The 16,889-nt window shown below is 18.5% G+C and overlaps 3 protein-coding genes across 4 annotated transcripts in view; 2 read left to right on the top strand and 1 right to left on the bottom strand.

The window, feature by feature from the left end:
• Nucleotides 1–2,666: 2,666 nt before the first annotated feature.
• Nucleotides 2,667–4,277, top strand: LOC122715646 (protein spindle-F). Of its 2 annotated transcripts, none has more exons than XM_043937989.1 (5): nucleotides 2,667–3,032; nucleotides 3,097–3,304; nucleotides 3,484–3,575; nucleotides 3,651–3,840; nucleotides 3,904–4,277. In XM_043937989.1, the coding sequence occupies exons 1-5, from the start codon at nucleotides 2,802–2,804 to the stop codon at nucleotides 4,200–4,202; spliced, it is 1,020 nt and encodes a 339-aa protein (XP_043793924.1). In that variant the 5' UTR covers nucleotides 2,667–2,801; the 3' UTR covers nucleotides 4,203–4,277. The 2 variants fall into 2 exon arrangements, with proteins under 2 accessions (XP_043793924.1, XP_043793923.1); XM_043937988.1 differs by having other exon boundaries at nucleotides 3,097–3,364.
• Nucleotides 4,278–5,343: 1,066 nt separating this feature from the next.
• On the bottom strand, nucleotides 5,344–6,668 carry LOC122715655 (39S ribosomal protein L32, mitochondrial). The gene is made up of 4 exons (XM_043938000.1): nucleotides 6,557–6,668; nucleotides 6,089–6,337; nucleotides 5,850–5,992; nucleotides 5,344–5,549 (listed from the first exon to the last, which is right to left on the bottom strand). Exons 1-4 carry the CDS (start codon nucleotides 6,642–6,644, stop codon nucleotides 5,409–5,411), a joined length of 621 nt encoding a protein of 206 aa, XP_043793935.1. The 5' UTR covers nucleotides 6,645–6,668; the 3' UTR covers nucleotides 5,344–5,408.
• Nucleotides 6,669–7,276: 608 nt separating this feature from the next.
• LOC122715618 (all trans-polyprenyl-diphosphate synthase PDSS1) overlaps nucleotides 7,277–16,889 on the top strand; it is a 181,487-nt gene continuing 171,874 nt past the window's right edge. Inside the window, exon 1 of the mRNA XM_043937932.1 lies at nucleotides 7,277–7,483. Coding sequence (XP_043793867.1) covers nucleotides 7,304–7,483 — 180 coding nt within the window. The 5' untranslated portion in view covers nucleotides 7,277–7,303. The remainder of the gene's footprint in view (nucleotides 7,484–16,889) is intronic.

Genomic DNA, 16,889 nt, shown 5'->3' with positions numbered 1-16,889 from the left:
TTATGTTGACGAATGAATCCGGAACGGATTCACGTAATGAAATCGGAAACAAAATATTTAGGAAATTTGTATTATTATTTAGTTAGAAACAATGATACGAATATAGACAAGATATAGAATACATAGAATTATCTTATAAAATATGATATTTTATATTCTGAAATTTCATATAAGAAATTTTAATATCTTCAAATTCTATTACGTCTTCTATTACAACTTAAAAGGGAAAATTTAAAAAAAATTTAATTTAAACTTAATATAAAATTAGTATAAATAAAAATATTTTCTTTTGTTACATTCCAATAATCATATATATAATAAATAATAATCATATATATTTAATATGTAAAATGTTTGTAATCATTAAGATTAATTAAAATTTTTTTTCATAAATAATATAATGTATGTTCATATATAATAATTCTTTCGAATTTTGAATTTCTACAATATTTAATAATAAATTATATTTAAAAAAAGTATTCAAATTCAATTTTAACATATAATTCTTAACTTAATATTCTCTTTAAAAAAAGATTAACATTAGAATTATCGATCTATAGTATTTTCTAAATATTTTTTATATAAATAATTATAATTAATTGATTAATGATTATAATTAATTCTTTTTATTTTTTATATAAATGATTATAATTAAAATAATGTCATGAAAATAATTAAGTATATGTAATTACATTTCTTAGTAAATTATAATATTAATTTTATCATTTTCATATTGTCAATAATGTAAAAAAAATGAAATCCGTCATTTTAACGAGTTTGGTTTCTATTCTAATATTAGTATATTTTTTAAGAACAATCAATTAAATTTCACCATAAGAAAATTATATAGAATATAGAATAAGAATAAATTATTAAAATTAATTTAATATAAAATTAAATAAATTTAAAGAATAAAGAAATTGAACTATAAAAAAGAATTTAATAAAAATTAATTTAATCTCAATANATAGCAAGTTAAAATATTTATAATGTTTTTTCATAATTAAAATGTAATTTCATAATTAAAATAGAAATAATAAAAATATTTATTTCCAAAACAATAAAAATTTTTAAGATTTTCGAATCATTCGAAAATGATTCGAATTTGTTACTATATATATATTTATAATATGAATTTAAAATGATTTGAAATATTTATTAATATTTCTATCTATATATTAATATTTCTATCTCATTACTAATTTATATGTCATTACTAATTTCGTTTGTATCTGTAGTTATATATAACTATATATAACTTATTTATGATTTTCTCATAAAATTTAATTTTAACTACTATATTAACTATAATAGTTTTTTATATCTATAGTTTTTCATACTGTACATTTGAGGTACAAACAATAATATAATAGATATCTGTCACTAACATCGATTAACTATTACATTCTAAAATAAATATGAGGTGTAATCGTATTTTCATAAATTTTTTCTCCACGCATTATTTACGACCATCACAATACATGTGATTTATTTTGCTTTTACATTCGAGCTCTTTGATTTTGGCGCTTTTATTCTTATAGTTTCGCAGAATAACTATATTGTTATCATTTGGTGTCTAATTAAATGGTCTATTCCAAGATGTTGGTATTGATTTTCTCTAATTCTGTGTGCTTCGTCTTGTTCTTAAGATATTAAAAAGTATAAAAAAAATTAAAAGAGTAAAAAATATTATGATTGTTGAATATTAAAAAAAGTGTATAATAGTTAGAAAAGATTCTATGCGAAGTGAACACCGTGTCGATAAAAAATGATTTATATAGTTTTTTTAAATGCAGTTAATACCATTTCGTTTTTAAAATTAAAAGTTTAATTTCATTATTAATGAATTGTAATATTAAAATTTAATTTTTTTAATAAAATTGTTTTTTAATATTTCTTATTTATTCTTTTTTCTTTTTCAAAATAAAAATAATGTTTTTATATATATGTCATTATAGAGCGATATATAAGAAAATTCGAATTAGTTACACTTTGAAAGATTACGAAAAACAATCATTTAAAATAAATGCATGATTTTTATATGTTATTTAGCATTATAGAATAATGATCGCTTTTAATACTGGAACTTCAATTGGATCATCGAGATAGATGATAATGGATAGATCATCTTTCTGTTTAATTTATATTGGTATTTATTCTATTATATAGTTGGTAATATAAAAATTCTTAGAACTATATCAAAACATCGGAAGTTAATAGACATTAAAAACATATGATTAAATTTCTATAAAGATGCATTGCATATCACAGTTGTTTTACAATTCATTTGTGATAATACTTTATTTATATTATTATAAAATATTTTATATCTTATAATTTCATACTTTCATTTGATTTTCTTTTCATCCATTATTAATATTATAATCTTATTGTGTGCTAAATCGATAACATTGGAAATGACACAAGAATGATAATGGGGGCTTTTTTGGATTGTGTGACGCAAATTTATATTAAATGATAGTGAATAGATATTAAGTTATTTATCTTATGTCTTATTTATGTGAAAATCTGAGTATAATTACGAATCATATTTTATAATAATTTCAAAATATTAAAATGTATGACAATTTAACCTAATTTAATAATTTTATTGTCACATTTTTATTAACCTAATTATTATTTATTAATTTATTTTTTATTCATAGAATGTTTATTTTTTTTAAAATGTAATTTTTTAAGAAGAATTTATTTTGTTTGTGTATTAGAAAAATTATACTATTAGAAAAATTTTTCTGATTATGAAATTGTATTTTCACTTTTGCTAATTTTATTACTACAATATGAATGACATGGAACAATTAGAAAATACAGATAATGGAAAATGTAGTTCTTATTATGCCTTATTAGTTGCATTTAAAACTATGAATGAACGTTGTCAACAATTAGAAACAAGATTAGCAATTGTTGAAGAAGAGAATATGTGTTTAAGACTTGAATGTGGAAAAGATGAATCTGCAATGATTATAAAAATTAATGATAATAATGAAAAAACTATTGTGCAAAGTTTAAAGGTTTGCATAATATATATGATGATATATAAGTATATTTTATATTTTAATGTATATTAATTCATAGGAAAAAATAGAAGAACTTAAAAAACAAAAATCTCAACTTACTCATCAAGTTTTTATGGTAGCAGCAGAAAATCGCCAATTATGGAACAGATTAAGTAAATTAACAAAAACTAATAAATCTTTAGGAAGTCAATTGACAAAAATCTCTGATACGCTTAAACAACATTCTCCAGTACAAGCATCAGACATTGTCTCTTATAGTTTTCGAGGTATTTTTAATTCTACTAAAGAAGATAACAATCAGCAATGTACATTAGTTACAAACAATGGTTTGTTATTAAATATAATTTATTTAAATTTTAAATTTCAATTAAACTTTATATATTAAATTATATAATATTCTAATATATATTTTAATATATAATATTCTAATATAATTTCAATACAGGTGAGAAAGAACAAAGCTTAGAGGAAATATCACTTAGACTTATAAATAGTATTATGTTGGAAAAATCAGATCTTGAACAGCAATATGCAGAGGTAATTGTAAAAAATAATAAAATGAATTAAATTTTATATATTTTAATTATTTCTATTTTATAATTATTTATCTAGATGGTTGAAATGCAAAATAATACTGAATTAGATTTACGAAATATTGGTTTTACTTATCCAGAAGACTCGGATACAGATTTAGAATTATTAAAACAACATGATATTAGATTATCGCAAATGAAAAACAGTTTATTAGCACAACAAATAAAACTAAAAAGAGCATTGCAAAATTTCAAAAAAAAGAAAGAAGGTAAGTAAATAATATTAAAAAATAAAATTATTTTAAAAAAGTTAATTTTAAATATAATTATAGGATTAATGTGTAATAATTGTCGTACAAATGCAAATAAAAAAATGTGTCAAGCAAGTACTCAGTTTAATTTTAATGAAAATATTAAAGAACATAGTGCAACTCAAACCAGTCTCCAAACTTCGAGTTTATCTTTAGAAAAATGTTCCAATTCAACAGATAATACAGACCAAGACAATAAAATTTGCCCATTATGTGGAATGTTTTATGGAAGAACTACTACATTTGCAGATTTCCATGAACATGTTTTAAGTCATTTTAATAAAGATCTATCTGTAGATGGTTTTGAAATTCTTCATTAATGAAAATAGAGGTTATGAACAGCATCTTGATTTTCTAAAATTTTATGTCGTTATATTATTTTATTTTAAAAGCAAGCAATAAATGTAAATATTATGTATTATTATGAAAAATGTATTAATCTTAATAGAATTGAAAATGTTTTTCATTATTGAATTTTATAAATTGTTGATTCAGAAAAGATTTAATATCAAGGAAATAAATATCATATATAAGAAATCATATATAAAAATGATTCAATACAAAAATAGCAAATAATTGTTAACAATATTACACTTATTTTTATGTTGATCAATTACAAAAATAAAAAAAAATTATAATAAGAAATTATATAAGAATAATAACATTTATAATTACAACATTTATAAATATTCTAGTACTTTATTTATATGAATTTAAAGAATAAACAAATAATCAGCATATAACATCTTTAAATGACTCCAATTATAATTTTATATTTTAATCTTATATTTTTTGTCCAACTAATAGAGTTCATATGAAAGAATTTCAGAAAATATTTTTCTAAAATACAGAATGATATATTCTAAATATTATAAATTTAGAAATAATTTTATAAATATAATAATCTGTTATAATGTTTAATGAAATAAATTTTGCATTATATATATAATATAGTTATATATAATATATAATTTAAACTTTTTATTATATTTTAATTATATATTACATAAAAATATTCATATAAATGGAATCATATTCAATGATAATTGAGATAATAGGAGAAAAAAAATTTTCTCATTAAGAAGATAGAATTTAAATGATCAAGCATTTTGTCCATATAAATGAAGTTTCATTAGTTTCTAAAAGTTTACAATTACAACATAGAATTTTATTTATATCTGATGTAATCTATTAATTATCTTTATTACTTTTAACTTTTCTTTCAAATAATCGCAATTTAAATTCGGTAGAATATAAATAAATTCAGTTATTATAATATATATAATAATAATATATATATATATATATATATATATATATATAATATTCATATAATTAAAAAATGTTCATATAATTAAAGTAATATTTGATATTAGATAATAGGAGATCAAGTTTAATGATATAACGGTAAAAATTTTCATTTTGATAAATGGAATTCTACCATAAAAAAAATTAAAATCAATAACTCTTTTTTCTATTATTTAAATTTATTTAATTTAAACAGAGTTTATTAATAAAATAACTATTTAATTATTCTTAATATTTTCTGAAGATTCCAGTTTAAGTTTTTCTTTCTTCGAATCAATTTCTTCTTTTGTTGTTCGTTGAAGTAAATTTGGATTGAACCAATCAGGTCTTTTCTTACGTAATTCTACAATCCTTTGTTTCTGCGTAGAAGTATATAATTATAAATTTGGTAAAAATTATATATTATATTTATATTAATATATAAATTTTGTAAAAATTATATTCTATTTTATGCATATTATTATTATACATTGCTGAAAAGAAGTTTTTTCAAAGAAATTTCTGTTGATTTTAATACATAAAAATACATAAAAATATGTGTATTAAAAATAGAAAAAAATATATCAAGTACTTTATATTAATAAATAAAGTAAAGAGATATTTTGCCTATGTTCTATTTTATGAAATTTCTTTTCAGCATATATAATATATATCAATACCTTCCAAAAATTATCTTCATATTGTTCTTTTTCTCCTTCATATAATACTATAACATCTTGTTCCACAGGTTTTAATCCTAACGAGTCTTGTATAGCTTGTTGCATTATTTCTGTTTCTTTTTTAACTATTTCATAACAATATCCTACAAATTAAAAAAAAATAAAAGTAAAATTATAATTCTTGAATATAATTTATACTGCTAAATAATAATTATATAAATATATATTATATATCTTACCACAAAGAGTACCAGCTTCATAATCATGACCACATTTTCTACACATTAAGATATTAGTTTTAGGAACATGGGGTTTCCAATGTAATTCAGGAATACCAAATCTTCGACAAAGACGTTTTTCGATAGTTCGCCGTTTTTTAGGTACAGCCCATAAAATTGTATTATTTAATATATCTTTTAAAGATTGCCCAGGAAAATTAATAGATTGTACTTGTTTTATAGAATTACATTCAATCACGTATAAATTATCTAAATAAAATATAAATAATATTTGATAGGTAATAAATATAAAAATACATCATATAAATATGTGATAATAATTTTTGATTAATAATTTTTGTTATTTATAAACAATTTAAATTGTAATATTTTAAGAAGGTTAGAAACGATGAAATATTTTTATAAATTTCAAATTATTTTTAATTTTTCCATATAATTAAATATAATAAAAAAAATTTTTTTTATTACTTGGAAAATTGCGTCCTAAAATAATATTAATTATTTGATCAAATGTTTTAAATGCTTGGTATAACGTATTAAAAATATTATTCGCCATGTTTAAAATATATCATAAAACATAGCAAATAATATAGAATGAAATCTTTGTTAACATTAAGGGTAATTCTTATATATTTATTATATTATATTAAAAAAATTAATGAAATACAATATTATTTATTTAATTTTTATGTAATTTTGTTTCATAATATTTTATAAGTTATTATTTTACAAATTAAATTTTATATTTTCTAATATACTATAAAATTATTATTATGAAACATAATCAAAGTTGTTAATATAAAAATTAAAAAAAATGTTATCTAAAATATTCTAATTCATAACTATTTTAAATTATAACTATGAATAATTCTATGAATAATTTCTAACTATGAATATTAATTATAATAATTATTTAAGTAAAATAAATATTTTAAAAATAAATGTAATATATATATATATATATATATATATATATATATATATATATATATATGAATTAGATGTCGCTAATAGACTTTTTTAATATTTCTGATAATCTATTGTCTTTGAAAATATTTAGTGGTTAAACTAATTTATGATTTATAGTATTGTTCTTACTAATGCCGTGTACAGCGGATGTATTTACAGGTAGGGACGGGAAAGGGAAAAGTGAGTGGGGAAGTGATTTTGAACTATCGGTGGGGCTAGTAGAACTCGAAAGTCTTTACAAGTCGTATGACTCGGTTCACTACAGTTTTCGCTATGGCGTGTATAGGATCGAGTAGGTTCTGTGCTCGTGCAGAAAAACTGTGCCAGTTTAAACATTTTGCCCAATTACGAAAGAAAATTTCAACATGTGTCAAGTCAGGAACTATAATCGAACATTATACAAATAATTTCGTTCAATATTGTCAGGTATGTTAATTTTATTTATTGGTATTGTTATGATTTATGAAAAATATATATAATCAATACAATTACAACACAAAAGAAATTATTTTTATATTTCCACAATATCAATATTTTGCAATACAAACATAAAATCTTATTATTCCATTCACTTTCAATCAAATATTATGAATTATTCCTCTATAACTAATAACATAACCTACCATTCTTTTCGCATGTAAAAATTTGTAGTGTTATACTTATGTTTTATAATTTATTATGTTAATTTTTATATATAGATACAAAAAACAAAACAGTTAATAATAAAATGCACAAAAGAAGAATATTAATTAATCTTATAAGTTTCATAAATTATATAATGTCTAGTAAAATGCGATAGTAAATCGTGTTTCTTAATCATGAAATGTAAGTTTCAAATATTAAAAAAATATATATATATATATTTTGTATATATATTTTTATTTTTATGATATGAATGTATTTCTTAAAACGATAACAAACATGTAGAATGTCACAAATAAAATTTAAAAACCATGTTTTCATGCAACTGAGCTGTCAGCTGTTTCTAGCAGACGACTTAGCTGCCGTCTGCTGCTGACGTTGGTCATGTTATAACTATTAGATACTTTCAGTTTAAAGAAGTTAATAATTTTTTATAAAAGTATTATAAATAATTATATTTTGAATTATAATTTTATACGTTTATAACAATATGATATGATTATGTTTATAATATTGTTTAAACTTTATACTGATTGTACGAGCGGCATGTAATCATTAAACGCATGCGCGGTATATAAATTTGAATTTATTCTTAATATTTTGTATACGAAATTCAATCATTGAAAATTATAAATTATATTAAATACTATAAAAATAAATTATTATTTAAAATTAATAATGATATTAATAATAATTTCTTTATATGAAAAATAGTTTATATTAAATATAAATATAACATATATAATATTATAGTATTAATATTGTTCTATTAAAATATTAATTATTAATTTAATTTTTGAGCAAAAAAAATTTTTGCTCATCTTTCAATTTCTAAATACAAACAGTTTCTAACGAAAGTTTTCCATAAATCATTCTGCGAACGACAAAATGCACGACTTTCTCTGTTCGAAAGTGACACAGAGACCGGATTTTGAAATCTCTTTCAATAGCTCACAAATCGAAGACATGAGTTCGGCACATCAGCTAGTAATCGTTTCCAAGTTATTACGCAAGTCTTAGGTAAATGATAGCTCACTATTTGGACGTTAATCATAAAGAACCTTTTTTTGTATTTCATTAAATGATGGCCAAATATTATCGAAATAAGTTAGAACTGGTTATGATAACGATGAATTTTAAGTCTCGTAAGTAGGTTAACTGGTCCGTGAGATATTCTCCTTCTATGGTTAATCTATAGAATCCACGTTCTTGACTTTCTCGGCTTATTTAGTTGTACTCAGCGTATAAATGCATATACATGATTATTGATCCTTCAATTAAAAGTTTTATAACTTTCATACAATAAAATAGTTTTTAAAATATTTTAAAATTTAAGTAATTAATAAATTACATATTTATCAAATATTCGTTAACTTTTCTATTATTATAGAAATAATTATTACAATATTAAAGAAAAAATATAATTGAAAATATTTTCTTTATTATTATTTTAACAATGTTTATTTTTATATTGTAAAATTTATGTTATAATTGTATTAAATTATATTATAAATATATATACATAATTATTTAAATATTATAAATTATATAAATGAATGTTTTATATATACTTGAATTATATATATTAATTTTATATCTTTATTGTAAATAATAAATTATTTTATTATAAATAATAATTAATTAATAATTGTTTTAAATAAAAAAATTAAAAAAGTAATTTTAGAAATTTAATAAATTTTTTTATTTTGCAAAATGTATTTTTTCAATAATCCATTTTGTTATAATATGTTATAATTTATAGTTATAATGTAAAAATAATGTGAAAATATATCAGTGAAAATAAACAGTTTATCGTTAATGTCATCAAATATTGCTTTATTATTTCAAATCGTATAGATTATAGGATTACAAACTTTTCTAATGCAAATGTAAGGTCATTAACACTGTTTCAATTTGCAAATCCTATTTCCCAATCGTCATCACTCTCCATATCTCGTATAATAAGAGAGATTTCTTTCATTGACGCACAGTGTCTGTGCACAACATTCCACTCTCGTGAATATTGCACGTGTGTACGCACGCATAAGAATGCATGAATAATTTTACAATGCAGTTATTGTTAAATTACTGCGTACTGTATTCGATGAGGTATATCATAAATTAACATAGAAAATCTGCGTAAACGTTTTTGGATTGTTCGGCCTAATTTTAAACACATTATTAATTAATCATGATAAATTATATATTATGTGAAAATGTCAATGGATAAGTGATAAAAAAATTTGAATATTTGCAAAAATGAAATAAATATAAAAAATGATACATAAGAAAAATATATAGAAAATTTTATTAAGATTTTAAGAATATATAAACAAATATTAATATTTTAATATATATACACTTTTATCAGGTAACAAATTTTATTAATTGTATTATTTTTTTATGTCTTTCATATTATAAAAAAAAATATAAAATAGAATTATTTGAAATTAGAATTATTTTATTTCTATATTTTCTTTTTGAAATATGTATATATATCATATTCAAATTATATAAATTGTATTTAAATCTTTATTTTTACAAATAAGAAAGAGATTGAACACATATAGTCAAAAAATATCAATATAATCAATAAATATTTAAATTTAGTTTTTTTGAAAATTATTTTTAAATGAGAAAGATTTATTTCATATTTTTTGTTTATTTTAATTTGTAGAATTATCTTTTATGAATATTTTTATACTGGTTATTTGTATTTAATATACAGATTATACAGGTTATTTGTATAATTTTTAATCGAAATTTTTAAATTTTTTTTTCAAATTGATTTAAATCTTAAATGAAAAAATTTTATTTTTTCTTTTCGATTAATTTTTTTATAAAAAAATCATCTTCTTTCTGATTATACCACTAATAATAATTCTTACAATATTTTATAATTTATATAATTAATATATTGGATATATATTTGATATATATTGGATATATATTGGATATATATTTATTTATTGAAACTCGTTATAGTTTATTCTATACACTTATCCTATTTTCGAATGATATTATTCATTTTTAGTATTATATTATTATATTAATAATTTTCTTCTTTTGAAATATACGAATTAAAATTGCCAGAAAATTTCAATTGTAAGATAATTTAATTTGTCAAAATTTTAACGATTTTCTAAATGTGTGTACATTTATTACTTTTTTTTTTTTTAATCTTTAAAAAAATTTTTTTTAATATATTTCATATTGTTACAATTTTTAATTTTATAATATAATTTATAATTATATTTTCATATATTAATAAATAATACGCGTCATGTCATTTTTTTCAATGTTACATATAGCTACTTTAGGATGTTTCACATCTCTGCTTCTCTTTTAAGGTACAGTTAGAGTTATTTATTCAAAGTTATGTATATTATATTTTATCACATTGAATATTTTTTACTATGATTTTTTTTTGTAAAGCATTCATCAAGACTAAACGCGTTCATATATTATATATGTATGCAGTACATTTATAACATTTTTTACTGTACGAAGATCTTTTTGCATCTTTTTTAATTTTTATTTGTTTTTAAATTAGTATTCATCTACTTTCTACTCTTCTTCTTCTAAAGTGATAGAGTTGTCATATAAATATTTAATGTATAATAAGATTTCCTATAACACGAAGAAAAATATTTTACAGATTTTATTATAGAAAATCAAGAACGTAAAATGTTAGATAAATTATGTAAAATTATATAAAGAAAAAATTTTTTAATATAATAGAAAATAATATTTTTTTTATTTTATTTTAAAATAATAAGAATGTAAAAATTTGTCATTATATATAAATAATGTACATAATATATATATATATATATATATATATATATAATTTGTTATTATATATATAGAATAATTTATAATAAAAAGACAAATAATATTATATTTTAATCGTTGTTAGAAAATCGTTTAATCATTCTACCGATATTGTTTTTTGAACGCAGATTTAGTTTTTTCGAATTTTCTTCAATTTCAAAATTTATTTATTCCTTATATCATTTTGTATCATTTTTTTAACAAGAATTTCATTTCTATATTTATTTTTCAAATTTTTCTTAATTGCTTTATAGAAAAACGGTAGTTTAATTTTTATAATATAATTTTATAAATACAACATTGCAGAGTTCTATTGTATTTAAAAATTTTTTTATCAATAAAAAATATAGAAGATAGTTATTTCTACACTAATAATTAAAAAATTACAACTATTAATGAACAGTTAATAAATGATATGCAAACGATAATTAAAATAGTAATATTTTTTTTTAATTAAACTAATTAAAAACGAAATTTAAAGAAATCTTAAAAATTTTAAAAATAATATAATTTCTTTATGTTTTTTAACCGTGTATATATATATATATATATATATATATATATATATATATATAAGATTATTATATATAAAAAAAAATTAATTCGTAAAATATTTCGGAATTGTATTCTTCAATTTATATACTAAATTTTTCTAGAATTAAACTATTTCCGTTTCTCTTCCATGAACCAGATTCGCATAATCACATAATAATTATCCGATCGCTATAAATATTGAAATTGTATGAGAATCAATTCCTATGAGAAAATCTAATTAATATTTCATTTTTTCAATCTTTTTAAATCGGTAAAAAAGTTAAGAACAAAAAATAATGATGAAATATAGTAAAATTAATGGAATATATCGTCATTGTATAGCGCATAGATTTTTTAGAAAAATCGAAAACTATTCATGTAACTATCGTTGTTCAATAAAAACTAATTACCATAAAAAAAAACTATTACAAATATATAAATATACGTACAAATCAATTGCAATATTAACTATTGATTCTTATCTTATTGATTCTTATTACAAAATGAATTTTATATTATTTTATATTATGTAATTATTTATATAATAGAATGAATGTTGAATGATTGGATTTTTAATTCTGTGTTCAATTTAGATATTATAAAATAAAATAAATCTTATTATCTTTAAATTGAATTATACAAATTTAAAATATATTTTTATAATAATTATTAATAATTAAATTGTAATATATGTATGATATTTATAATAAATTGTAATATATTCATTGTATATTGCAATTAATTTGATATCGACTGTTAATTATGTCTATTTCATTATGATATTAAATTTATTTATTTAATATGGATTAAAATTTAATTTTTGAATTTGCGAAATATGAATTCGAAACTCTTGAAAAAATGCTAATTTTTTAATTTCTCTTCTTGTTTTCTAAAAAGATTTGATGATTTGTTAAAAACTAAAATTTTGATAAAATTTTTTATATAATAAAAATTTAACAAAATTTTAAATATCACAATTTTAATCTTAACAATTCAATGATTCAAAATTATGCATATTAAAAATATATCAGATTTTATTAATTTATAAAGAAATACTTTCAAAATTTTGTTCGAAAAAATAAAGTTATTTTTCAACAAATTCATTCATTATAGTTTTTGAATGAAATCTTTGAGATAGATGTGATCATTCTTCTTGAATCTCTTCACTCACGAGTACTGTCATACAATATGTGTCCCTAAATCGTCTTTGATCTAAATATACTAAAACTGGAATAAATTAATTCTTCTTTAATATTAAAAATAAGAAATAGGTTGTTACAGAGAAATTATATCAATATTATGTATATAAATTTTTAATATATTTTATTATAGTATAAGCTATAAAAAATCATTAAAAATTGATTCATATCAAATATAACATGTATTTTCTTTTAATTTTTAAAATTTAAAATCTTTATCTGATTATAGATTGTCAAAACATTAATTTTGGTATCCAATACTTTATATTCATTACAATTGCGTATTTTTCGGCTTTAATATGTTATGAATCATATCATATATATTAGAAGTATATATTAGAACTGAGCATTAGTGAAATTAAAAAATTAATAATAAATAAATTTTATTCGAATATCGAATAACATATAAAATTTTATTCCTCATTTGTTCGTTCATTAAACATTAGTTTGCTAATTATCGATTAAGATAAAGTAATTAAAATCATAGAAATGAAAATTTCTTTTTTTTTTGAGTGTTTTCGGTTCGTTTTTGATACTTAGATAGTTAACGATCGAGAATAGTATATATTGTATATAAACATCTATTTCAGTTTATCTCAACAATTGATATTACTGAACTCAGAATTACACGTATTGATATATCCATCAATATCACATAGGCATATACATATATACATATATGCACGCGATATGAAATAATCGACATTACTAATTAAATCGAGTTATTATAATTCAATCATTATTCATAAATGACGAATAATTTTGTATATGAATAAAAAATATCATTATATAATATGGAATAAAATTGATTTATTCGTAATTTGTAATAATTTTTGGTCAATTCTGTAATATGTTTGCTATCAAAGCATTTTTGATATAGTATTTAACGCATGCATCGATGATGTATCAATGAAGTATGTTGTATTCGATTTATCATTATATATGTTACAATAGTGACATCAAAGGTTCAAACTGTTATTAATGAAAAAACGATTCTATTAATTATCCTTTAGTAATAATAATAGTAACATAAAAATAGATATTAATGACACCTGATATGCTACTAATTTTCTTGATGGTAACGAATATAAGTAATTACAATAATGCATAAATATAGCTTCAGGATTCGCCATTGACAATATAATACAATGAAATGATATGATAATTATTAAAAAAATATCTAAAATTCTTTCTAATTTTTATTCTTCTCTATTTATTTTCTTGCAAGAATTATGATTTTTTCAATACAAACATTCAATCACGTACTCTTTAATTAAAATATTCTAATATTCAATAAATGAAATTATTAATTTACTACGACTATATTTAAGGCAATTGAAATATTATTATCTTGAATTCTCTTTTTTTCATATTCATTTTTATTTTTATTTTTATTTTTAATATAATTATTGACGATTTTTTTTTAAAATTCTACATGCTATGGGAATAAAATTTGATTTTTATTTGTAATTTGGCCTTATTTTTTTTATATTTATTTATATTTAAAATAAAACTATTAGTTTTGTTTTCATATTTAAATTATAATCAAAACATATAATTACATATTAATATATAAATATATTATATTAGTATATAAATAGTGAAAATAAATAATTATAAGAAAAAAAGATTTTCAATATATTTGAAATTATTCATTTAGATTGAATCTGTTCATTATTAATTTGATCTTTAATTCGATATTAGTTACTTACATATAAGTAACTTATACATAATAGTGTAATAAAGTTGCGATCATTTATAATAATTACATATAAAAAAGGAATAATCAATGAAACGATCGAATTTTATGACTTTGCTCGATTTCATTCGAATGTTTGTTTATTTCGATGCAGTGACAAGGAAAGAATAAATGAATGAAAACAAATGATAATAATAATAATAAATAAAAAAAAGTAACGAAAACCATAAGAAAAAAGAAAGAACGAAATATATGAATATTCATATTATTTCTAATTTCTAAAATCATATCGTATTTAATCTTATTGTTATCATCAAAATCATATAAATGTGATAAATACCTCTGATTTTTATAGAAAAAAATAAAAATTATAGAAATTTAATTTTTTTAAGTTAATTATATTTAAATATCTATGATATCAAATTGCAATCATTAGGAAATAATATTTTTTCTAGCTGAATTAATGAATGAATTGTCAGTTATATAATTAATTTGTTGGTTTTTGTGAAGTTTATTTTTATAATTATTTTTATTTAATATAAATTTTTTACTTAATATTTTATTTATATTATATAATACTTTATATATATTTATCTATTCAAATTGATATAAATTTAATTAATTAAATTTTAATGATTAATAATTTAATATAAACTAATTCCTTTTTTATTTTTATGGTATTGATTCATTCAGAATCAGTAATCGATCAATTAATAAAAAAAAAATGTTTTTTTTTTTGTTCATATCAGTCAATTAAACAATTAATATGATCAATATTAAAATTAAATCTCAGTAAAATAATACGATTTCTTATTTATAAAAGTATTATTTTAAATAACTATAAAAAAAAATAATAAAATAAAAAAATAAAATATTAACTTTATTTAGTTTCTTCTATAATAAAATTTTAAAATAGATTGATAGATCATGTGAATAAATAAAATTCTAAATAATAAAAATCTCTATTGATCTTGAGCATAGCAACAAATCTTATTCATTATATTCCAATAATGTATAATGAAACGTGATTACACGTGTTACAGATGAATAAATAATATTCTTCTTATAATCTTAATGATGTCATATAATATAATCATGAAAAATAGAAATGGATGAAACCTGATTTTTTAAATTTGTGAGACTCAAATTGGAAACATTGCGATGTTTGGAAACTTTCAAAATGCTTATTTTTTTTCTTTTCTTTTTTTTTTAAATAAAAAATATGATATATTATTTTACTAAGTATTAGAATCTTAATAATTTAATATTTAATATTTAAAATTTAATATTTAAATTTTTAAAAAATTTCGAACTCAAGTTCACAGATTCATAGTTTATAATAATCATAATTTAATAATCCAGAATTATTGAAGTTTAACTTTTTGAAATGTATTCAAATAATAATAATTGAAAAATACTTGTTTAAAATAATACTAACATTATTTAATAATATATTTTATTTGATATTTTTTATAATATTAATTAAAGAAATTTAAGAAGAATATTTGAAAAAATAACGAATTGAAGATTTATTATTTAAAAAAATATGTATATTAATGTTTATATTTTTTAATTGTAAATTTATTTCTGATAATTAATATTCTGATATAATATTTATAATAAATATTGAGTAAATATTCATAATAAATTTAATAATAATCGAAATTATTCGTAGAAGAAGCGTAAGAAATCATAAAAATCATTTTCTTCAAAATCAAATAATAAATAACAAAGATAAATTATTTAATTGCAAATACATTATTTATATTTTTCGTATGAAATATTTGTGTAATTTTAAATTTCAAATAACTTTCAAATAACTTAAAGTTATTTTAAAATAATACATAATTTGATTATTTCAAAATGATTAAATCTATGAAAATTCTTAATATGCCGGATCATCAGAAATATTGTATCAAAATAT

This window comes from Apis laboriosa, unplaced genomic scaffold, assembly GCF_014066325.1.
Source record: "Apis laboriosa isolate Shangri-la unplaced genomic scaffold, ASM1406632v1 scaffold39_cov144, whole genome shotgun sequence".
Taxonomy (NCBI): Eukaryota; Metazoa; Arthropoda; class Insecta; order Hymenoptera; family Apidae; genus Apis; species Apis laboriosa.
The sequence above is the reverse complement of the archived record's forward strand: the minus strand, read 5'-3'. Positions and strand labels throughout refer to the sequence as shown.